The following is a 24,942-nucleotide window of genomic DNA, read 5'->3' as shown; positions in this document are numbered from 1 at the left end:
TTGTAAAATCAGTTGTTTGAGTTTTGGATTTTGCACCTTTACATTAAAATTACAATAAAATTCTAAATATGCTTTATTTAGACTTACCTTACCTCGTTCATGTGGGCATTTAAAAATAAAACTTCTAATAATGTTTATATTATTGTGGTTATTTTATAGAATGCAGTAAAACAGTATATGGATATATATGATTTTTAATTGAAAGGGCTCAAATATTAATTAACAAGTTACTGCCATTTAACCACAAACAAGTCTTAGTAGTCATGATAATTTATTATAATAATAAATGATCATAATATAAATATACAATAATTATAATAATAATCCTTATTAGTTATAATAATAATGATAATATTAATATAATAATATTATTAAAAATAATAATATAATGAACTTAGTAATAACCAGTAATAAAAAAATGTATCCATAACATTTATAAGGTAGTCTTATTGTAAAGTAGTATCTTTATTTTAAAGCAGTCAGTCAATAAGTGATGGGAAAAGACACAAGAATTTAGTGAGGAAGGTATTTTCTATCTCTGGCATGGTGAAAGCACGTTGGTCAGGATACCTGCTGTTTAAGTATACACAGTGAACAGCTGAATGAATATTTGTGGAACAGTGCACAGTGGGAAATTGTCCAGCAGTCTGGCAAAAATAAAAACAAGCTCTTCTCAGCTGAATGAATTTTACAGGTGGCAGCTGTTTAGTGAAGACTTCAGCCAATTAGTGCCGGTTTGGTTCATTTTCAGTAGCTCTTGAATACAACTAAAAACTTTGAACTTTCCATGCTTTAGACAACTTTCCAGTACAAACTTTTCCAAAAACATTCATGCAGTTGTTCAGTACTCCCCACTTAATATCACACCCGTCTTTCACCTGCCTCACACCTGCCTCATACCTCTTACACCTGTCTCAAGCCTGTCTTACACCTGCCTCCAGGAGGGAAGGCCATTTACAGGGACTCATGTCCAGGAAACATAGTGATTAATGGGTCTGGAACAGTTTTAAAGTGTTTTGTTTCAGTACGTGAATCATAGTAGGTTTACATATGTCAATTTATAAGTTAGTTTACTTTTGTCTGTACATTCAAGTGGAATACACAAACACAGTATGGTAAACAATATTTAAAGAACACAGCTGTTACTGCTTTTGACAAAATGATAATTTCATCTCAAAATCAAAACAGTCCACATCAGCAAGTCATATAAAAATGCTGTGATGTCATTCTTGTGACATCCACTGGTTTGTGTCCAACTGCTGGTTATAAGTGCAGGGAATTCCATGTTCTGGTATGTATGAATGTATGAATATAGTGTTCAACACTACAGATATAACTGTATAATCTCAAAGTAGAGGTGCGTTCCCTGTTACAGCTGGCACTGCAGCGCTCTGCCTGCCTGGATCTTCTGTTTCCGGGCCATACTGCTGTCCTGGAGACTCAGGGTTGCCCAGCTCTCTTCATCACCACCTCTTTTTTTCCCTTCATCTTCTGCCGGTCGGTCTCTATAGGTAAGCAGTAGATGTGCATGGGTATGTTCCTGTAGTAGCTGGTTACCCATGGCCTACAAAAAACAATCACGCGCACTCACGCGCGCACACGCGCGCACACACGAGCACTCACGCGCACACAGATACAGAATTTCTTTAGTAATTATACTTATATAATAAGTCTTTGTTGAATACACAGTCAGTGCAAGTGGAAGAGTGTAACCAGTAACAAGCACAGTCTTCTTAACTGCAGCAGTAGTCAATATTCAGTTTACATGGAGCTGATCCAAACTTGAGCCAACAGCTTCTCAAAGCCCCAGCATGAGGCCCTCTTAACGAAGCTCTCTTAACGAAACTCTCTTAATGTAGCACTATTGCAAGAGCAGCAGATTTTAGAAGCTTGCGACTAGGAAATTACATTTTACATTTACGGAAAAGCAACTTACAAATCGACTTAAAATTATAACTGAACACAACTTAAGTAATTGAGGGTTAAGGGTCTTGCTCAGGGGCCCAACAGTGGCAGTGGTGGGACTTGAAATGGCAACCCAGTCAAGTGCCTTAACCACTGAGCCACCACATTTGGTTCCCTGCAGCTTGCTGGGGCTGCCAGTGGAGGCCTGGGCAAGTTTGTTCTGGCTCTTGCAGCACCCCGGGTGGTTCTGAGGGATCCTGAGAGGTCCTGAGGGGGTCCTGAGGGGGCTCGTACTTGGCAGTGCGCTGGTTGAGGGTGAGGAAGCACAGACTCCTCCAGCGCTCCTGGTTCTCCTCCTGACGCATCTGGTCCAGCTCCCGCTGCTTCTCCTCCTCTCTCTGCACAGTCTCTCTCAGCTCCTGCTCTATCCGCGCCAGCTACACACACACACACACACACACACACACACACACACACACACACACACACACACACACACAGTGAACATCAGTAATCTGAGAGCTTTATGGCATTTTGACTGCAGGAGAAAGCTCTGTAGGTCAGCTGTGTAATCTTCTTTTCATGCATGTACGTGTTTGATGTGCTTTACCTCAGCCAGCAGACCTTTGGTCTGTAGCTTCCTCTGCTGTGTGGAGGTGAGGACAGCACCCTCTCTCCCCACCCTCAGAGCTACGCTGCAGCTGATTGGTGGGAAAAAACATTGGCTGTGGAGGAAAAAACAAACCTCTTGGCTGTATGTTAACATCAAAGTGTTGTAGCTGTGTGCTACATTCTGAGCATGCTCATGCTTGGGCAGTGGTAACAGCATGCACTGAAATTAAGGAGATCTACCAGCCATCAGGGCAACTACATGTGAACATTGTTTTAAAACACCGCATAATGGACAATAAATTAAAGTCATGGTTTTGATGTCTCTGCTACTGTATTCCACTTTAATGCAGTTTTTTCATAACAACCTCACCACATGGCTTATTAAACAAACTTTTCCAACACACTCCTCAGAGCTCCTCAAACACGCTATGTTTTTGGTCTGACCCAGACTCCTAACACACCTTTCCCTCAGAACTGGGTTTGGAGACGCTGTTTTAATAAACCTTTTGGTTGCGTTGTCATGGAAAGAAGTGTTTAATCTACAGAAAACACTTTTGAATTTTATGCAGACTCTTAACACACAGGTGATATTATATACAATACCAATCTCAGCTATGCTGGAAGGTGAAATGTGGATTGTCTGGAGGTTCTGTTTCCCTGTAGAGATAAACTATTGTATGTGAATTATTCTATCTGGAGTTTTGCATCCAAGATCCCCTGCATTCAGGCTTGTATTGTTTCCCTCCAGACCAGATGGTGGTTCCATAATTTTTTATTTTTTATTTTTTTTATTTTTTTACACCTCAAAGCTCTTACTTTCTTTTCCTTTGTTTTTAAATATTGCAAATATAAGGAAATGTACTCCAAAACACTTACTGTAGTCATTTAGAAGTGTTGTGGGTTTGCAGGTTGTTTTTGTTAATGGATGAAAGACCAAGTGTTGAAACTACAAACAGACCCCGTGCTCTGGGGATAGTGGTGTTCTTACTGCAATTTCTGGATTTTTATTTAGATTGTATTTATTTAATTATTCATTCCTTTATTTTTTAATTTTTCACTGTATTCTTTAAAATCTTCAATTTTTTTCTTTTTCTTCTAAATGTGAGCTCCCTGAGATGACGGATCTCAAGATGTTAAAACTTATTCCTCCTCTATGTATTCTACTGTCTGTAAAACACTTTGTAAACTGTGTTTAAGAAAGCATTTTACAAATGACGTTTATTATTATTATTGTAATTATAATTAAATGAAACGCTCCATCACAACTCCTGGAACAAAACAATAGTCTGCCAAAAGTGTATAATTAATCAGGTGACAGGGTGACATCACCTTTATCTCAAACATCCAGGCCAGGAAATGGCAGGCTGTGCATGCAAATGAGTCAGGACAGGACAGACAGAGATGCAGAGACAGAGGAATCCTTCCTACCCTGCATCTCTTGGGATCCTGTCCTCGGTCGACCCCGCTCTTGGGGAGAGGGTCATTTCTGAATGCTCCTTGTGAGGTGCCTGCAGGAGACGTTGTTGGATGTTTGGAATAAACTGGATCAAAAATGTGATGGTGGCCTTGCTGCTATCCCAGAATATCAATGCCTTCCTTGTTTCAAGCTGGGACTTTATGAAAAGAGGTGCAGTGCATCATTACAGCTAGTACAACTTAAAAGTCTTGAACTCTGACTTTATTTTGGTCTCTGAGGAAGGAGGGAGGGGGAGAGAGAGAGAGAGAGAGTGAGTGTGTCTTTCCCGTCAACCGAATCAGCTGTAATCAAGATGCCTGTCTGACTCACTACGGAGCACAACCTCACCGGAATCGGATAGCAGGTTCACTGCAGCTTAGTTACCTCACAATCACACACAAACACACACACACACACACACGCGCGCGTGCGCGTGCTTTCAGGACATATGAGATGGATACTGTGGTCTTTGATTTTTAGGTCCTGGAACAATTTCAGTGTTGTGCCACCAAATGACAAATGATCATACATTTATGCTACAAAGTTTTTGATTATTCACAGAATTAGTTATTTTTAGCCCACCTTCTTGCTAAAGAATAAACCAAAACAATTTATGTTTAAATAGGAAATCTAAGATTTAAAAATTTTTTCTTGATGCATCCAACAATCTGCCTCGGCAATTGTCAGTGGGCCATATTGGCAAGTATCAATAACTTTCGTGACATTGACATTGCCAGCACACTAACTAGCCTACTGGCATGCTCCTTTAACACTGAGAGATCTACTCTTCAGTATGTCTTTCTGAGGGATTTGCCAATGTTTGTTTGTTTTGCTTGCTTAAAGTGTCTTTGTTTTGTTGTTTTCCATCATGATATAGCAATATGGTAATTATTACATTCATACAACCATAAATGAGGCCACTAACAGATTCCTCTGCTGCAATTTGTGATTAAAGTGTAGCATCTTAAACTGCAGAGAAACATCAGCAATTCTGTTATTTACACTCATGGACTTATTCGTCATAATAACTATGTTGCAGTGTAGTGAAATCACATGCATATGTATTGAGAATCTACATTTCTATTTCATAACTACACCACATTTACTGATTAAGTGCAGGTCATGTTTGCGTGGCATGCTCTTAGTGTGCCGATTTTTTCATCTCTATCTGAAGTCCTCGTGATAAGTGAGGTGAGGTACTTACCTGATCATCCGCGTGTGCTGCTCCTGCTCCGCCAGGTCTGTGCACCTGTGGACCGCGGAGAGCTTTCTTCAGACTTGTTCCGGTCCCCATCTTTCTTCAATAATGCAGCGCTTCTATTGTTTCTTCTCCCATGACTTCAAGTTTCCCAAAGGTCTGACCCTGATCTCCATGTCACCCCTCAGAGTGACTGCTGAGGTCTTTGCACGTGAATAAGTCATAAGCGCTTGCTAATTGTTTCTTCTTATGTTTTGATTGCTAGGAGGCATTTTGTCAATTTTGCTAAATACCATTTGGTTCACTTTCTGATTCTAACCTGGAAACCCACACAAACACTACAGTGCATGTCCTATAGGAACTTACCGTAAAAGATACATAAATAAATAAGATTTAGACTGCATAGGTGAAAAAGGCAGTAGCTCATTTGCATTTACCTGATATTTTTATCCAAAGTGACTTACAATTCTGACTGAACACAACTTGAGCACGTGAGGGTTAAGGGCCTTCTGATTACTAGTCAAGTACCTTCACCACTGAGCTACCACTGTCACCATTCAAGACAAGGTTCTCCAGAGAGCATAATGAGTATGATGAGCCACTCGCTCATTCCACTTGGACCTCATCTAAGAAATCTGGAGTCCAGTAAAAAAAGAAAGCTCTTGACGCAAAGCTACAAAAGAGACAAAATAATTACAGCTGGCCTGCAACAATCCTGCGAAACAGAGGATTTTGCTGGATTTCTCAACTATTCGAATCACAATGTCTGTTGCTAAGAACCTGTTGTGAAGATACTGGAGGACTAAATGTGAATAGAAAGAGTTCACATTTGTAGAAAAAAATTTGCCAACCATATCCACTACGTAAAATGTCTTCTTTATATGTAGACAGCGATAAAACACAAGACAACTTTATCTGTGTTTATTTTAGGATAACCAAAAGTTCTAATGTGCATGAAGGTTTATATGACGCTATAACCAGACAATCCAGCTTTCAGGCATAAGTAGATTTGAAGTATTAGGATACAAGAAAAACCTGCACATTACATCAGTAGAAATTCTTATTCAGGGTAAATTCAGTGACTACAGAATAAAATGGGATGCCTTCAGTTATACAATGGGGGGCATTCAAATAGCATTCCTGTCTTACAAAACACAAAGTCAAACACAACTACACAATAATCCACAGTGAAGTAATCTCATTAGTGCGTTAAAATATTCTGCTCATCAACAGTGTATTCCATGTAATGAGGCAGACCTGCCCCCACATTCAAATAAGAGCCTTTTGGTGCCTGTTTAGCGTTTGGTTTTCCCTTTTATACCTGTAGCCCCTCCCCTTCTGCTTCACAAACATTCAAAAGTACAATATACGAAGACATTAGATGTTCCTTTCATAACGTGCACACACAATCCTCGATCAATACTCAGTCCATATGATCGGATAATAATCACCATGTGACCTCTCAGTCCTGGCTGGTCATTCCCTGAAGCTTCATCTCTGGGATTTTCCATAATTAATCTATGAACCAATTGTCTCCGGGGATGCCGTTGCCTGGTAACGCGTTAGAGTGCACGCTAACATCATTACAGTGTGTGTTAACTAGGAGGTCATGTGTGTGTGTGTCAGTAGGTGGTGGTTTCTTAGCTTTTCTGAGCAGGTTACACTATCTGTCCTCTGTACTAATTAATGAAGGAAGCAAGGGACATAATTTTGTAATCGCTTTGGCTGTAAATGAACAGTATGAAACAGGTGCAACGTTATACAGAAAAATACCACAAAAAGATTCAAATAAGATTTTTTTTACAGGTACTTTTTTAAATACAAATCAGTTCCACTGTGAAAAAAAAAGAAAGAATGTTGAATCTTCCCTCTGAGCCAACACAATTTGAAGATGTTAATACACCATGCAGTGCACAGAAGTGCAGGTTTGTCAAAACTACTTCAATTTGATTTAATAATAGTGTTTCTGCAGTTATGCTAATGCTAGTGGCTATTTCTGTATGTTTTGTCAGATTAGGGCATTTATAAAGATAGAGATTGCTAAAAATGTCAAGACAAATGCATACACACATGTGCACACACACACACACACACACACACACACACACACACACACACACACACACACACACACACAATTCCTCATTCATTTTCTTTCACACACACACACACACACACACACACACACACACACACACACACACACACACACACACAATTCCTCATTCATTTTCTTTCACACACACACACACACACACACACACACACACACACACACACACACACACACACACACACACACAAACGCACGACATACAACACATTTCATTTGAGAAGTTGTTTTTCTGCCTCAGTAGTCCTCATCAGTTCAGCCTGTTGTCCTCCTCAGACAGAGTTACCAGGGTCTGAGATGAACTGTCCTCTGGTGCGCTGTGTTCCTATGCACTGTGCTCGGGTGCACTGGACTCGGGTGTGTTTGGCTCAGGTGTGCTGTGCTCTGTTGTGTTGGGCTTAGATATGTTGGGCTCAGGTGTGGTGTGCTCAGGTGTAGTGGGCTCAGGTGTGCTGTGCTCAGGTGTGCTGTGCTCAGGTGTGCATCACTGGCAGCGGCGGTAAAAATGGAAATAATAGTCAGTAAAAAGTACTTCCACGTAGTTGGGATCTGTAGCACAGTCAGACTGACCCTGAGGGACAGAAAGGAGTGGTTTGTGTTTCAGTGTCGGGCTATAGCATACCACTTACTGTAGTGACTCACTTAAAATAAAGAGTTCCTTACAGCAACTGCAACACGGAAGTGGTAAGATGATCTATATCTCTGAGTAACTGGCAGTGTCCACTGGTGTATGTACCCCTATTAAGAAAACTCTGTTACTAATTCATATCAGTGATTACATTTAAGGCAATTAGTTTTGCTAGTTTAAAGCAATTAGTTTTGTTTTTCCATTATCACAGTATACACAGAAAATACTGTGATATATTAAACCTTTGGGGAAATGTAATTCTTTGAACATTGCACACTGGTAGGGACAATAGAGCTCACAAACATGGGACAAAATCATACAGTGTGACGTTCCCCGTTTCTTTCAAGTCTGGTACCTGTGTGTTGGGAACAGCATGAAACCTGTTCCCAAGGTAGTCCTCAAGAAACGCCGCACACATCTCTGTCAGCTCGTAGCCACAGAGGTGGACAACCAGCAGCTCAGTACTGCTGCTCAGAGAGACACCCAGTGGTCACAACTACAATGAACTACAGTAGACTATGTACTTCTGAGATCTGACATGGCTTGTAAAGTAATGTATACTCACTTCATCTGCAGGGTGACCGGCATATTGAGTGGAATGTGTTTACTGATGGGGATCAGATAGCTGTAGTTTCCTTTCCTGTAAGACACAGGCCAAAATTATGTTGCTTCACTACAGGGAAGCAAAAACATTTACATTTCCGGCATTTTTATCCAAAGCAACTTACAATTATGGCTGAGTACAACATGGTCTAAGTAAACACCACCTACCCACTGAGAGTGTGGTCTATGTAGACACCACCTACCCACTGAGACTGTGGTCTATGTAGCGGTGGTCTATAAACTGCTGGTTTTGTGTGATGAAAATTGACTGAATGGTCGTGTTTGTCCCTGTAAGGGAAGTAATAGACCAAGAATTAGTTATGAAACAATCTAAGATTAGAATAATCTTACAGAGAATGTCAGATTAGAAGCACGTTGCATTAAATGTGTTGCTGGATATGCAGGATACTGCAACATACTGGTGTCACTCTTACAACTTACAGTCACTGTAATGTCTCTGCAGCTCTCTCCACGTCTGATCTAAAACGGCACAAAATCTATCAAAACCCAGCAGTGAAAGAAAAGCTTTTGTCTCTGGAAGCAGCTGCGAGGGTTCTGTCCCACCTTCAGGTCTCTGACTGGTGTCCTCAGGCATGGGCAGGGCGTCCGGATTAAGAGACGCACACGTCTCGGCAGTCGTGGGCCGTCTGGACGCTGTGGGAGGGCAGCAGTAAACCTGATCGGAGTAGTACACGCTGGAGAAATCAAGTTCTGGTGGCCAAGGCTCTGGCGCTGTAGGGAACACTGCAACAGGAAGACCGTTAGTGTCAATCCAGCAACACAGGGTATGAGCACACGTCCAGTAACGACAGCATATCCATTAATCTACACACTTTGGTAAGTCTGCGTTTAAAATGAATGTTCATCATCACCATTCCCTTTTTTTTTGTCTTCATTAGCGTTATCTATTCACAGCAGATGAGGTAACCTCCATGTATAGCTACTTGTACCATCTTTGTGATGCAGAGTAGAGTCAGAACCGTTTCTTCAAGAAGGAAGGTAGTTTATGTCAAATGTTATTTATTTTATTCATTTATTTTAGATTTTAGGGACAGGATGCACTGGGGGGGGTCATAAATAGGAAGTTGAATTATTCCTTTTCATTCAGACCTTCTCCTGCCAATACAACTGCTTCAGATTTTATTCTATTTCTAAGAAAACACGACAGGCTTCAGTTTCATTATGCCAGTGTAGAAGACATGACACTCAAACCTGGTCAGACAGAAACTTTTCCAAGTGCATACCTGTGGGCAAATGTTCTGTGGCTGCGGAGTCTGGAAACATGGTGGAGTTACCTGGGCTGCAGGAAATTCATACGCAGAAAGGGCAGATAGATGAATATTCATGTCTGCCTATGTAACCAATGTTGTATGGGAAGCACTAACTGCATATACAAATATATTAAAAATGGCTAAACCTTATTTACATAATGAATGGCTAATGGCTAATGATTGAAGGTTTACATTAATATGAATGAAGATATAGCTACCTGGAAACATTGTCCAAATCATCTCTTACTGTGAGCATATAGAGTGAAGTTATACAGATTGCACTGAAACACAAACAAAAATGGAATCAGAGACGAAAATCCAAAATCTCTCCAAGAACCTGAAACCATCAGTTTCAATGCAGTAATATCTGTGTCTGGGGATTCATGTAGTGTTACATCAATCAGGATATTTCCACATTATATACCTGCCTTTAATCTTTTATTATTACATTATTATTATTACATTAAAAGTAATCACAGTTATGTTTTAATTTTAATTTTTTAATGAAAACTGAAATACAGCTTAGAAAAAGTATTTTAAGACATATCAGGTAATATTTTCTGAAACCTTACTGTGTTTGAAGTTTTTATGATAAAGACTGTCTGTTGTGAGGGATCCTTGAATGTTGCTGTGATAATCCTACTTTTTAGTACGTTATAGCATTTATGGAATATTCATTAGTTTGGTTAGGTTAAACTGTCTTAAGAGTTGGGTCTTAACAGTTGGGTTTTAGAGACACCCGAGTGGAGGGTTTTCAGAACCTGCCGTGTGGGTGTGGGTTACTGTTTGTGTGAAATATTTCAAAGAGAGAAAGGACTCACCAGAAAGCCATAATTACCACAAGCATAATGCCTGTAGTCTGGAATATTCTGTTCTGAAGGCAGTCTTGGTATTTTTCACATACATACTCCTGCAGCAGAAACAGGTTTTCAGAGTGGACATCTAATCAGGTGAAGAGACAGTTAGATTTGTGTTTTTGTCTTACTTTGCCAGCCTTCAGCAGGGAGGTCTTTCTGGAGGGTTCTGACGCTTGGGGTTTGTTGTTTTTAGGAACGTTTCTGTAGCACAAGTGTACAAATGTTTGTTAGGCAAATTAAATGAAATCAACCAGCATGTCTGTATCAATATTCAGGCCATACACCTGAGTACAGCGCAAACAGACCATAAACACACTGATCATACCTATATGAACAGAAAGTGGGACATCAAATAAAGAGAAACTAGATCTTCATATCATTGAGAAGTGTTCAGCCCCGGGGTGTGTGTGTGAGGTCTGGACCCAAGCCTGAGGTGTGTGTGAGGTCCAGACCCAGGCCCAGGGTGTGTGTGAGGTCTGTTCCCAGGCCCAGGGGGTGTGTGCATGCGTGCATGTGTGTGTGTGTGTGTGTGTGTGTGTGTGTGAGGTCCAGACCCAGGCCAGATGTGTGTGTGTGTGTGTGTGTGTGTGTGTGTGTGTGTGATGTCTGTTTCCAGGCCCAGGTTGTGTTTTGCTTAACTGACCCACTCTCAGCAGAGCCCGTTTTGGAGCACACACTTCCCGGGTTCTTCAGCTTGGCCAGACGGGCGTTCCACACCTCCAGCTCCTGAAGCCGCGCCTCCAGGTTGTCAGTGAGTTTGTAGAGCTGCTTCACTGCGCCCACATTCTCCATGAAGATCTGTTCCTGTGGTCCGGACCACAGGCAGGACAAGGTGTTGAAGGCTTCCCAGTACGTTTAGCTACCACGCATCCGTAGCACACGCCACACACTTACTTTGTCCACCATCAGGAAGTTGTGAATCTTCTCTCCGTCAGAGCAGGTGACCTCCCCAACGTCTCTCACGGCTGTGGGAAGCAGTTCCCTCACCTCCTGGGCTATGATCCCTGATCCCAAACACCAAGAAATCTCACACATCCAGCAGCACACCGCCCAAGACCAGCACATTCCCAAAAACAGCAGGTGTGTGAACTGTTCTGCCGGACATGGGGAACGAACCCTCATGACCTCAGTCAGGTGTGAGTCTGTTTAAGCATCCACAGCCCTGATATTAACCCTCTCCTTCCTGCACACACCTGTTTCATGCACAGTGTCGATTCCCATCTTTGTGGCAAACTCGGGTTTGTAGTCATACTCCACAATCCTCATCTGAGCTATCCGCTGCAGCTGAGCTGTGGAGTCCACCTGGAGAGGAATCCCACCAGTGAAACCTGCGCCTCCTACACACCCCACTCACCTCCACATTAATTTTACTCATAACAAAGCAGTATGCTGCCTTAGATGTCTTCCTGCTTACTGATGTCACTGACCAGTAACATCCTGTCTCCTGTCTGCAGCGATTTACAAGTTATTTGTCTCCACCAGGTGGCAGCATGGCGCAGCCTGGTGAGTGCGGTATCAGACACCCTCGGGGAGCTGAAGCCAAGACCCTCACCTCTTGGATGTTCTCTTTGGCTCTCTTGTCCGAGGGATGCATGACCGCGCCCATTATCCTGGCATTCCCGCACACCACTAGAGCCTCATCCGGGATGTCTGTGTTTATGCCAACCCTCCCCTGGCACACCATGGAGTCTGGGGTCTGGCCCTTCTGCCAGAGTGCCTCGCCATCATTGTCAAACTGCCCTGGGTTGGACGCCTGGTGGACAGAGAAAAGGCGCAATCAGAGTCAGCTGTGACCAACATTCCTTCAAATTTAGTGTGTGATTTCCATTTCTGGAATGCAGCAGAAAAAGCTTTGAGGTTACAGTAAGAAACCTGAAATAAAGACCAGATTACATTTGATTATATGTGCCAGATTGCATGTACAAGATTATGTGACAATTAACATGCTCAAGTCTGAGTTCCCATTAAAAGGAAGCACTTTTGTGTGTGTGTGGTGTCTGGATCTGTACTGATTCATTTGTGCAAATAGGCGAGACTTACCCTAACAATAATTCTCTCGGATATGTTTGCAACCAGTAGGTAACTCTGCTCTTTGACAGTGGCATAAAGCCCCACTACCATTAGAAAATACCTGGCAACCCAAAAACACACATCAGCCAGCAAAACTTCAACCTTTCATCTCCAGTGCAAGAATAAATGTCAGGCCATTTTGGACTGACAAAGGACTATTTTTAGATCAAAATTTTAAAGAAACTATCACACAGCATCAAACACAGGCCACCACACCGTTCCTATCTCTGAGTGTGTGGCTAGCAGTTTGACTTCCCTGCTGGACTCTGGTTGGCCTGTGATATGGGATGTGTGACCTCTCACCTCTGGTCTGGATTGGGTTTGCCTTTTTTCCTCATGTTATTAGCAGTGGTCTCACTGAAATGTAATCGGCCAAGTGTAACCTTGGTTACCTTGTTGCCAGGCAGGGTTACTCTAAAAAAACATGTTGAATAAGCAAAAATAATGGGCAGTAGAACATTTTTAATTGTAGCTAATTTTTTAAATTGCTAATATGACATTATTCTAGCTAAAATGGACATTGTTTTCTCACATACATAATGCGGCTGGCCATACATACATAAACCAGTGGAAAATAAGAGTGTGTGTGTGATATTTTCTAAGTGGCTTTTAATCATGCCTTTGAGGACTTCTAATAAGGAGACTCACTGGACAGGCAGAAAAGGTTTTTTACTGCGATCAGACTGTGACTGCTCGATAGTGACGTGGTGGTCCGGGGCCTCCAGCTGACAGGAAAGTCAAAATGTCAAAATCACAAACAAAATTATTTTGTGTATCTTTTTTTATATTGTTCATTCAGAAAACACTAATATGTTAAATCACAGCACCTTTTTTTCCAGTATATGTGAGAAGTAGAGGGGCAGATGTCTGTGGAATACGCTAACCTTGACTGTGGAATACGCTAACCTTGTCTGAGGAATACGCTAACCTTGTCTGAGGAATACGCTAACCTTGTCTGTGGAATACGCTAAACTTGTCTGTGGAATACGCTAAACTTGTCTGTGGAATACGCCAACCTTGAGTGTGGAATACGCTACCTTGACTCCGAAGACTTCCAGCTGGAAGCTCTCCACAGGCACAGGACCTGCGGGAGTTCCTACATATCTGGGCTCCCCAGTCATCCCAATGTGAACTGTGACCTGGAAGTGGTTCTTCTTCTGACACACGAAGGCTTCGTCGGCTGCAGAGTAACTGAACCCTTTATCTGCGTCCACGTGGTAGCCTGTGGGTGGACTGGGAAGCGGAGAGAATTTTAACTCATTTTTACTGTTTCAAATTAAAACAAGTAACGTTAACACCGAATGGCAGAAATGCTCAGTGGCGGAAGGGACTGTACGTCAGAGATACAGGCTGGTATTGCCGAGTGTAGGACTCAACAAAGCTCATGTCTTTGCCTGAGGCATCAGTAAGGTGTTACAGTGTTTGGTAGCTCTGGTTGTAGAGGCTGGTCCACTGGCTGGGCTGGTAACATTGCCACGTCAGTAGCTGGTATGCTCCCATGTCTGCACTGGTCCCCTGGGCATCACCCTCATAGCATGGCATCTCACATGTCCCACCGTCAGGACCTGCTACAAGAACACACAGGGCCGCCGGGGGGGAAATCATGCAAACTAGAGGACAGTTAGGTTCAGATTCTCGTCACATGATAAATGAACTGGACCATTTGTCTCTGGTTAATGGTTACTGGTGTTCTTTATTTAAGACTCACAGAATGAAGCCTTGGGCCAAACCGAGTTTCCCCACTGGTGCTGTTGGTCCAGGTTCCCGTGGAAACAGCCCGAGGGTCTTCTCCGCTTCCTTTCAGGGGAGATTCTTCTGTGAAAGCAAACACACAGAAAGGAAATCAAATCTTATTCCAGGAAGGAAACCACTTGGGACATAAACCAAGCTAACCCCAAAACTGCAAAGAAGAATGTCTCACTCTGCACTCAGGGCTGGTTTGGGAGTGGCGTACGAGTCCGGGTACGCAGCGTGAGATAGGAGGCACGGGGAGACGGTGGAGACGCCGGCCTCCGTGTAGCTGCCTGCTGGGTCCGCGTGTCTGCCCTCTTTGTCTGCAGGGGGTTTGCTGGCTTGGCCGTAGCCCTCCGCAGGGCTGACGTAGCAAGGCGGTATGGAGAAGCTGTACGCAGCCTGCACTAATGATGGCGAGCTGGACTTCCCCGGCCGTGCAGCGGTAGCGTGGTTGTGCTGGGGGGGGGGTACGGCTGGGCAGGACTCCAGGACTCCAGGGCCTTTAAGGCGGAGGGAAGCATCAGTGCACAGGCCTTCTGGGGCAGGTGTGGCGTGACTCATCTGCCCAGAGGACCAATCAGAACCCAACTGGACATCTGCGTAAAGGAGGAAGTGACGGGGAGGTCAAACAGAGGTGCTGTAGGAGACTGAGCCCAAACATGCCATGACAGGGAGCAGAAGCAGGTACATGGTCAGTTCAGAAAACAAGATCACTGACATTGAAGGTGTCCAACCGCTGCCTTGGAAATGCAAGCAGAGCTAAATGCTATGGACAGTGAAGATGGTTGAGTAGACATTTTTCAGAGCAGACTGTGCGAAACAGATCCAGCTGCAGAAGTGACTGCAAACACTCCTCTGTCAGGAGGGCAGACTAAGAGGAAGAAACTGGACCAAAAGCTCAGAAACTGAGCATGCGAACAGGGCTTAATCTTATTTACTTTTACATTTATAGCAGTTAACAGACGCTCTTATCAAGAGCGACTTACAACAGTGCTTTGTCATTTCCTCAGGGAATACCTCCTAGCCAGTACAGCAGGTTAGAGTCCAATATACCAATGAACTAGAATACTGCAGAAATACAGGGATCAGTGCTGATGCCCAGAAGTGCAAAATACATAAGGTCCATCTTAAACAATAAGAAGTGCAATAAACAATACCCTACAATTACTACCCTACAATTACTCTACAAAAGATCTCTTCTGGTCTTTTGGCAGACATGTAATGTTTTTTTCTGTTGTTTATGAAGGCCTAGCCTCGTTCCCTGCCTCTCACATGTTAATCTAATGTGTATATTAGGATAGAAAGATATTTTGAGGAATCCAATATTTTCTAGAATATTACTCAGTCCTTATATTTCCTATAGTCTGACTTAAATGACTGTCAGTGATGTAACCATCATCACTGACTATTTTAATACTCTACTTTACTATAACGTATACAAGAGCAGGTCCAGACTCCAGCCCATCTGTTGACATGCATAATAATTACAGAGCGCTCCACCTTCCAAAACATCCAGCCCATAGCAGTCCTAAACAGCCAGAGAACAGCGGCCACCAACAGGGCAGCTGTACACACACACACATACAAAGGGTTTGGAATATAGTGGCTGGTGAGTGTATATACTATACCTTAACTGGGATTTTTGTGTCTCTCTGTCTCTGTCTGTCTGTGTGTGTCTCTGTGTGTGTGTGTGTGTGTGTGTGTGTGTGTGTGTATGTATGTGTGTTTGTCTGTTTCTGTCTGTCTGTATGTGTGGATATGTCTCTCTGTCTCTGTCTGTCTGTGTGTGTATGCGTCTCTCTGTTTCTGTCTGTCTGTGTGTGTATGTGTCTCTCTGTTTCTGTCTGTCTATGTGTGTGTGTGTGTGTGTGTGTGTGTATGTGTCTCTCTGTCTCTGTCTGTCTGTGTATGTGTCTCTCTGTTTCTGTCTGTCTGTGTGTGTATGTGTCTCTCTGTCTGTCTGTGTGTGTATGTGTCTCTCTGTCTGTCTGTGTGTGTATGTGTCTCTGTGTCTGTCTGTGTGTGTATGTGTCTCTGTGTCTGTCTGTCTGTGTGTGTATGTGTCTCTGTGTCTGTCTGTGTGTGTATGTGTCTCTGTGTCTGTCTGTCTGTGTGTGTGTCTCTGTGTCTGTCTGTCTCTCTCTCTCTCTCTCTCTCTCTCTCTCTCTCTCTCTCTGTGTATGTGTAAAAACACCTGGTACCTGGTATTTGTGGAGGAGAACAAGGTTCTGAACTTGAATCTGGAGGCGAATCAGGTAACATACTAGAAATATAAAGAAAGCTGCTAAGGCAGGAACAGTATGTTGTACATACATGACTCATTTTAGGAGTAATATTATAAAGGCAGTACTTATCATTAGTATTTAGCCCTTTAAATATCACCCTGTAAAAAGGTGAGGGGTGAGCAGGGACAGCAGCACACCTCCCAGTACTTACAAAGTCGCGTCGATCTCATTGCTCAGATATCTCTCTAGAATGCTGGTGTCTACTGTCGCACTGTCCAACACACCACTGACGTCCTGCCCTGAAAATCAAAGTCTTGGTGTGTTCATCACATCTTTATCACGTCTTGTGTATTTATATTATTTTAAAGACCTAAGCAGACACTTGGTCCATCTTCTGTGTAAAATTGGCATTTGGATCGTGGTGCAGACAGTTTAGCCACATTAACATGTATGATTGGATAACACTATGTAATCAAAGGGTTTCACACCCAGACATTATTGAATGGAGGTCGGACTCTGCCCTGTCCCTTAAGGAGTAGTGTCCTGTTCTCAGCGTGAATCACCAGATGAGTTTGTAATACTTACTTTCATATAAAACACAGTCACTGCAAGGAACTGGAGGCGGGATTGGTGGGCAGAGTTGGGGGCGGGGTTTGGGAGTTTGAAGGTGGCTACAACTGCTTAGTAAAGCATAATTAAAGTATAATGATGTCATAATTAAAGCTTAGTAAAGCATAATGAAATAATAATTAAAGCCTGGAGAAGCATAATGCAATACTGGGAAAGCACAGTGAAACATAATGTAAGCGTATAGCAAAAGCTTAGTAAAGCAATAATAATAAAAGCAAAGTTAAAATAATAAAGCATATTGGGATGTGCTGTCATTTGATGACATCCAAATTTCCTTGCCCGTTGATCCAGAGGAAAGCTAACTAAATGTGAGAAATCTATGGAGATCTGGGTAGGTAGAGCTCTTCACTGAGCATGCTCAGCTGTCCTGTGATGACATGTGTTCCATATGCAGATCTGGGCAGATAGAGCACAGGTAGATGTACAGGTATATCTAGATAAGATAGATCTAGATAGGAATTAGCAGCAATCTAACTGCTCTGGGGCTTATAAACCCACAACCTTGAACCTGACCTTTATGTCTCCATGGTATCCTGGACTTACATCATGATTATCAGATTATTATCTGATAGATGCCAGAGAGGAGAAATGTAGGCATTAATAGTGAACAGTCATCATGGGGGAATGGATCCAGGGCCAGTACATGGATGGTCTACTGCTTTCCTGGTCATCCTAAACTCAGGATATGCTGGAATTTGGAACTGTCAAATCCAGATTGGTTCAATGATATATGATGTATATTCATGTATCACTAGAATGCTGGTGTCCACTGTCACACTAAAACCCTAACCCTAACACTTAACCCTTAACCCCAACCCTAACCCTCAACCCTAATACCCCTGAAAGCACAATCATCTCCATCTAGTCATGTTTGTTAGTCTAACATTTATGATAAAGTTCTAATGGATTTATGACTTATTCTCTGGGTAACCCTAATCTTAACACTTAACCATAACACCTAACCCTAGCACCTAACACTTAACCATAACCCCAACACTAACCCTAGTTTTAATTAGCTTCTTTCTTACCGATTGGCTAATGACTAATTGGCTATATTCACTTTTGCCTCCATTTTCAGCTATTCAGGGACACACACACACACACACACACACACACACACACACACACACACACACACACAGAGTGGAATTCTGCTGTTTTGTGGTTCCTGATCTTGAAATTAAAGTCCTACCCTGATTTAGCCTAATTACAGTCCACAATTAGTCTCATTCATTGTCCAATCAGAACCAGGTCCTGGTCAGAAGAGACATCTCTCCTTTCTGAAAAGTTCATTTAATTCATTGTTTTAACTAGTGTTTCTATTCTTTCTGTCTTTTCCACCCTCTAACACGCAGGTCTCCAGACGTATCTCAGCATGCTTGACTGACATCGCGTCATAGATGACAGCCCACCACTTGAAGCTCAGCCTCAGTAAAACAGAGCTTCTGTTCATCCCAGGTGCTCCCAACCCTTACCATGACCTCACTGTTTCCTTCGAGAACTCCCTGGTATCACTATCCGAAGCTGCCCGTAGCCTGGGAATAACTTTGGACAACCAGTTGTCGTTCTCAACACATGTTTCAATCTAACCCAGTCTTACAGATTCCTCCTTTGTCATATACAAAGGATTCAGCTCTTTCTCTCGCAGGAAGCTGCCCAGGTGCTTGTACGGTCTCTTGTGATCTCAAAGCTCGCCTACTACAACTCGCTACTTGCTGGTCTTCTTCTAAGAGCCATCAAACCTCAACAACTTGTCCAGAATGCAGCAGCATGAATGGTCTTCAATCTTCTGAAGTTCACACAATCTTCTGTTCCTATATTGATTAACTAAACTACTACTTATTGTAGGGTATTGTTTGTTACACTGATGTTGTCAAACAAACTCTAGTACTTATTGTTTATTGCACTTCATTGTCATTGTCTAAGATGGACCTTATGTTATTTTGCACTTCTAGGCATCAGCAGTAATCCCTGGATTTCTACAGTATTCTAATTCATTGGTATGTTGGTCTCTAACCTACTGTACTGGCTAGGATGTATTATATGATGAAATGATAAAGCACTTTTATACAGGGCCTTGAAAAAGTATTCATACCCCTTGAACTTTTCCACATTTCCACATCTGTGGCAAGATGCTCTCCATCCAATCTGACTGAGCTTGAGCCATTTTGCAAAGAAGAATGGGCAAAAAATTCAGCCTGTAGATGTGCAAAGCTGGTAGAGACATACCGCAAAAGACTTGCAGCTGTAATTGCAGTGAAAGGTGGTCTCACAAAGTATTGAGTCAGGGGGGCTGAATACAAATGCACGCCACACTTTCCTGATTTTTATTTATTAAAACATTTGAAAACCATGTATCATGTTCTTTTCACTTCACAATTACTTGCTACTTTGTGTTCATTTATCACATACAATCCCAATAAAATACATTTAATTTGTAGTGTAACATGAAAAAATGTGGAAAGGTTCAAGGGGTATGAATACTTTTTCAAGGCCTTGTAAGTCGCTCTGGATAAAGTCATCTGCTAAATGCCGTAAATGTAAATGTAAACTAGTGTCAATTAACCTTCTGAAACCTAAAACTACAGTAGAGTTACAGCACGGTTACTCTGACATATACTACAGTAGAGTTACAGCACGGTTACTCTGACATATACTACAGTAGAGTTACAGCACAGTTACTCTGACATATACTACAGTAGAGTTACAGCACGGTTACTCTGACATATACTACAGTAGAGTTACAGCACGGTTACTCTGACATATACTACAGTAGAGTTACAGCACGGTTACTCTGACATATATATATTCTGAAAATCCAGAATGGCTATTGAAGAAATGCCTTCAAAAAACCTAAGAACACTGCAGAAATTGCAGTCTTACGTAATTGACAGCTGGTTGACATGACTAGAGAGCAAAGGGCACTCATGCTTATAACTGGGACTGCAAATGAATTGATGTCATGAATGTTGATGTAAAACATACAGAAGAACCTTCTTGGACCGTCATAGATCTGTGCTTTTAAAAATTATTTGACAGTTTTGTGTGGGAAGGACGTGACAGCATATTTCTCTAGTAGATCATCAACATTTCATTAAAAAATGGGGTTTAAAAAAAAATCAAACAGACGTAATTTAGAGTGCTTGTCTAATTTATCGTGGATGTTTTAAAGCTCAACTCCAACTCTGACAGGGGATACATGTCCACAGTAGGTCTGACTGCCCACCACCGTTTATCATCCCAATTATGTGATTTGTCATAATGACAGTTTTTTAGTTAATTCATGTAATAATGTCTTCTAATTCAGTCTTTTGTATAGATTGCGTCCTTGGGTCTCTCTCATTCTACTGTGGGTTCTCAGAGTTTGTGTCTAACCAGTTAGCAAAGATCACAGTGAGACCCTCCAGTGTTCTGATTGGCTGTTACAATGTGAACAGACCCTTATAACAGGATGCACCCATTATGTTACATTATCCCTGCAGGAGGGACTGTTAAATACCCAATCAGGTAGTTTGATTAGTTGGCAATAAAAATTTTTTTTTTTTAAACTACCCAAAAAAAGAAAAGAATAAAAGATTCATAAAATACTGCCATAGCGTTGTACTCTGTGATTAATTTTTGTGATTGTGCAATTTGTTTGATTGTAGAAGACACGTGTGCTTGTAATTTGCTTGTAATAGGAATCAATGCTGATGCCTAGAAGTGCAACACACATATAAGCTCTATAACACACAACGATAAGTGCAATAAACAATAAACAATAAGTACTAGAGTTTGTTAGTTAGACCACTCTTTCCCCAGCAGTGACATTAACACACATACAAAGATGAGCAACACTGCTGTGTCTGACACCAGCCTGACACTCACGCAAGGCCATGTGCACCATACCACTAGCAGGTGAGGGAAGTGTCTCTAATAAAATGGAGAGGATTTTTAAGAGTAAGTCCATAAGCATGCATTTTATTTTACAGTGAATGAACAACAATGACAACTGATTGAGCTCAATGCCCACATTCCTGTAGGCATAAGGACAGAAGGTGTTGTCAAAAAAAATCACCATTGGCACTGTGCTTCTGGGTTTAGTGTGGATCTGGGTTTCTTACCATCAAAAAACTGCTGCAACGCTTCATTTTCACCAAGCACATCCATTGGAGCTTCTGCAGGCCTCGTGAACTCCACCTGTTTCACATGCAGGTGTTAGTGGGGACACTACAGCTCCAGGTGGAGGTGGGGATGCTACACCTCCTGGTGGAGGTGACTTTTCTTCTTTTTTTGTGTATGTATTGTGATTCTATCTTTACCCACATCCACCTCTTCAGTTGAGCAGTAAAATATAAACCCACACAGGCTCATATAAATGTGTACAGGGGAAGGTTAAGAGATCGTTAGAAATTATTTCCCTTAACTGAGAGCTGTTTACATTTAATTGTAGTTCCTGCTGCTTAAAGTCTTTTTAAATTTTTAGTAAGTGAGCTCACAGACCAGCGTGATATCCAAGAAGGTGAGTTTAACAAAACTTAAACTGAAACTTGAACTCCGAGTTGATCTAACTTGACCTGACATACCCAGAGTTATTGGTTTCAGAACAACCGGTTAAAATTCCGGCAACTGAAGACAGTCAGCTCTGAGTAGACTGAATTTAACTGAACTCAAGGCTACAGCCTTTTTTTTCAAAGTCCTTCACATAAATGAATTGCTACATAGATAAAAAAAACAAACAATAAAGATAAAAACAATTTAAATAGAACACAGTTCAAATAAAGATCTCAATAAACTAGTAACTAAAATACAATTTAAAAGTGAATGTGCTAAAAGAGTTCAACTTAATATGTAAGAAGTTGAGATAAAACTGTAAAATTTCCATTTAGTCATTCAGCACATTTTGGACATTTTGCTGGTTTCTCCCCTTTTAATTTGGGTTTATTGTGATAACAATCCATTTTAATTCTGTGTAGTCCAGGGGAAATTAAACAGCATTGATAGCATAGAAAATGTCATTTTTTAAGGATAATTTTAAATGGTGAGGTTTTTACCCTCAGCCATTTTATTTTTTGTGGTAGTCTTGGTGGCGCTTCTCTCTGTAGAGGAAGAACGCTAAATATCCACAGAGTTTGCCAAATAATTTTGAATATCTTATAATAAGTTATTATTTACTAGAAGTTGAGAATGAGGAGATAATGTCAGATAATTCATGTATGTCTTTATACCATATGTGACAATTACTAATCGTCTGGTCTTGCATACATGGCAGGCAAAAGCTAGTGCACATTTATTCATAGTTGTCCTAAGATCATTTGTATAAAATAAATGGGAACTCACAGACCTTTAGGAGATGAAACAGAACCAGATGTCATCCTTACCTTGTCCCTGCATGTACAGGAGGTTTACAAGACCAGTCTAGACAAGCAAATCTCCAGATAAACCACGTTATCCTCCAACTGAAAAAGACAAGATAGAATTAGACTATTGATGACCATTATTCACAATAACTATTATTCACCAATACTGATGGGGGAAAGCAAGTATAATGCACATTAATGCTTTATTTGTTATTGACTGCATATTAATATTATGGAAAGGATTTCTATTCACGGAGCCTACCTTTACCTACTGAAGGAGCAGTTATATTAATGTGGGTCTAGGCAGGCTATAAGAAATGTAAGATGGACAAACTGGACAATAGTTTTTAAAAGTCTAGTTAAAATAATTTCACACATTTATGCCTAGGGAAACCTTTCGAGTGGTAAGTAAGCTGAGAAGTTTGGTTTTTAAACTATACGGGCCAAAGAGACACGTGGCTAAACCGGGGAGGCTCCGCGAGCCGATAATCATACGAAATGCGACGATGAACAACGTCCTAAACGGTTAGTGAAGCTGGTCAACAAAGGTTTTATACCGCAGCATTCACGAGGTACTCTGTGAGCAGCTGGACGCGTGCTGGCGCTGCGGATCCGGTTACGTCCACTACACCTGACCGATCACGGCGCGCGACGGAAACCCCGCGAGCTCGGAGTGAACTGATCCGGGATCGACCCGCTGCACGAGCCCTAGCTGGTCATCATAACGGCGGAACTGGCCGTGTTACGCACGCGGATGAGAATCCGTGGTAGCGAACGGGCGCTTATTCCACATGAACTCAAATAAACCTGTCAGAAGAACTTTTAGTGGATTTATTCTGTATTTCCAGAGGCGAATGGACTCCTTCAGTATATAATGCCGTAGTACTGACTGAAGTTAAGTCACCGGTTTGGGGGTTTGTGAGATTTAAAGCTACGCGCTTTCATGCCCTTGGTATGAGGATGGACGTCTGCTGTAAACGAATGCTGGGGGACACCGGGGAGATGTAAGTCAGATCAATCCCCTTCAGCACAGCGGTGAAACGCCCTGTACCACTGTGGTCTTTAGAGTCCCCACTGCAGGCAGTAGAGGTCAGAAGGTCAAACAAGCAGTGAAATATCTAAATATTTCGGTTGTATGTCCATATGTCGCTGTCGTATGTTCACAACACCAGTGTTATTTTAGAAAAAGATTTAACTGCGCAATTATTATAACATACTCACTTTTATGTACGCAGAAAGCAGTAGAAACTCTGTTCCCTTTCCCTAGCCACTGTTCCTGGTAGCAGTTACTCCCACCATAAATACACACTGAAGATACTACTGCTATAAAACAAACTGTATCCTGTGTACGGGAGACTTTGAACTTCAGTTACTGGAGCTTAAAATTGAGAACAGTGATTTTAAACCTGTTCTAGATGGCCAAGTGTGGTATACATAAAAACGAACAAAAATCCACCATAGATTAAAAAATAAAATTACATTGACAAAACTTTAAACACACTCCCTGATACTGGGTTATTGTCAAATGTTGATTTGTTGCTCTGTTGTGAAGGGTGATATGAAAACATTTTAAGATCCATACTAACTGGGGACAAAGGAAATATGGCAACAAATATCAGGTGATAATTCAGATTACAGACGCTTTAATGGAGAGAAGATCGTAGCCGTACTAGAGTACCTGATCAGAGAAGGTTGAAACATCCTACCTTTACTTTAAGATGGAGTCAGAAGGTTCTGGTGAAGATTCAACTCTTTAAAATCGTCGTATTCAAGTATAATCCATTTGCAAAACTAATGCTGCCATTCCTGCTTCCTCAGTGCTGCAGACAGGCGGTATTCCAAACCATGGATGTTCGGACCACTGGACGTTTTCTGTGGTGAATTTGCGTAGTTCCTTCTTTGATGCAGAGGGCAGTCGTCGTGCTTCCTGAATCTAACATGAACTTTGTTCACTGATCTCAGAGGCAAAATCCAGTCACATGACCTGAGCAGGCGAGCACCCATTTGTGTGCAGATGGGGCGCCTGCTGTCCGGGCCGGGCTGTATGTGAAGTTTTCTTTATGGCCAGGCAGAGATGGAGACATCTACAGAACCATGGAGGGTGTCCTTGGCTCCATGAAGCATGCTCACGTTAAATGAACAGACAGGACCTGTCCCTGCTGCGTCTAACGCACCAGCAGGCTTTCTGTTACCGGGATTCTGAAAGGACCATCTACACATGTCATCGGGTCAAAAAGGACCAGCATTTCATAATCTCTTTTCCTAAATAAATTAAATCTCTCAGTGTATGTAACAGCAATA

The 24,942-nt window shown here is 41.9% G+C and overlaps 2 protein-coding genes and 1 long non-coding RNA gene across 6 annotated transcripts; 1 reads left to right on the top strand and 2 right to left on the bottom strand.

Moving 5' to 3' along the window:
• Positions 1–474: 474 nt before the first annotated feature.
• Positions 475–4,209, bottom strand: LOC145659938 (uncharacterized). Its single transcript, XM_081723654.1, has 3 exons — positions 3,946–4,209; positions 2,516–2,630; positions 475–2,342 (listed from the first exon to the last, which is right to left on the bottom strand). Exons 1-3 carry the CDS (start codon positions 3,999–4,001, stop codon positions 2,052–2,054), a joined length of 462 nt encoding a protein of 153 aa, XP_081579780.1. The 5' UTR covers positions 4,002–4,209; the 3' UTR covers positions 475–2,051.
• A 377-nt stretch (positions 4,210–4,586) lies between these two features.
• On the bottom strand, positions 4,587–24,897 carry myrfl (myelin regulatory factor like). 3 transcript variants are annotated; one of them, XM_027007546.3, is made up of 27 exons: positions 24,348–24,897; positions 22,663–22,740; positions 21,406–21,481; positions 16,884–16,971; positions 16,649–16,710; positions 14,635–15,043; positions 14,422–14,528; positions 14,131–14,281; positions 13,751–13,946; positions 13,362–13,438; positions 13,017–13,127; positions 12,684–12,774; positions 12,196–12,396; positions 11,837–11,945; positions 11,538–11,647; positions 11,287–11,447; positions 10,772–10,844; positions 10,608–10,696; positions 10,005–10,067; positions 9,760–9,815; positions 9,080–9,259; positions 8,957–8,995; positions 8,719–8,803; positions 8,478–8,552; positions 8,268–8,379; positions 7,948–8,022; positions 4,587–7,855 (listed from the first exon to the last, which is right to left on the bottom strand). In XM_027007546.3, exons 3-27 carry the CDS (start codon positions 21,449–21,451, stop codon positions 7,769–7,771), a joined length of 2,853 nt encoding a protein of 950 aa, XP_026863347.2. In that variant the 5' UTR covers positions 21,452–21,481; positions 22,663–22,740; positions 24,348–24,897; the 3' UTR covers positions 4,587–7,768. The 3 variants fall into 3 exon arrangements, with proteins under 3 accessions (XP_026863347.2, XP_081579718.1, XP_081579719.1); XM_081723592.1 differs by having other exon boundaries at positions 14,131–14,278; XM_081723593.1 differs by lacking the exons at positions 4,587–7,855; positions 7,948–8,022; positions 8,268–8,379 and having other exon boundaries at positions 8,480–8,552; positions 8,684–8,803.
• On the top strand, positions 9,203–12,127 carry LOC145659930 (uncharacterized). Of its 2 annotated transcripts, none has more exons than XR_014126105.1 (4): positions 9,203–9,352; positions 11,300–11,492; positions 11,584–11,723; positions 11,852–12,127. It is a non-coding gene; the product is annotated as an uncharacterized LOC145659930 (long non-coding RNA). The 2 variants fall into 2 exon arrangements; XR_014126106.1 differs by having other exon boundaries at positions 11,579–11,723.
• Positions 24,898–24,942: the final 45 nt, after the last annotated feature.

Source organism: Electrophorus electricus, chromosome 11 (genome assembly GCF_041902795.1).
Source record: "Electrophorus electricus isolate QZ-2024a chromosome 11, ASM4190279v1, whole genome shotgun sequence".
Taxonomy (NCBI): Eukaryota; Metazoa; Chordata; class Actinopteri; order Gymnotiformes; family Gymnotidae; genus Electrophorus; species Electrophorus electricus.
The sequence above is the reverse complement of the archived record's forward strand: the minus strand, read 5'-3'. Positions and strand labels throughout refer to the sequence as shown.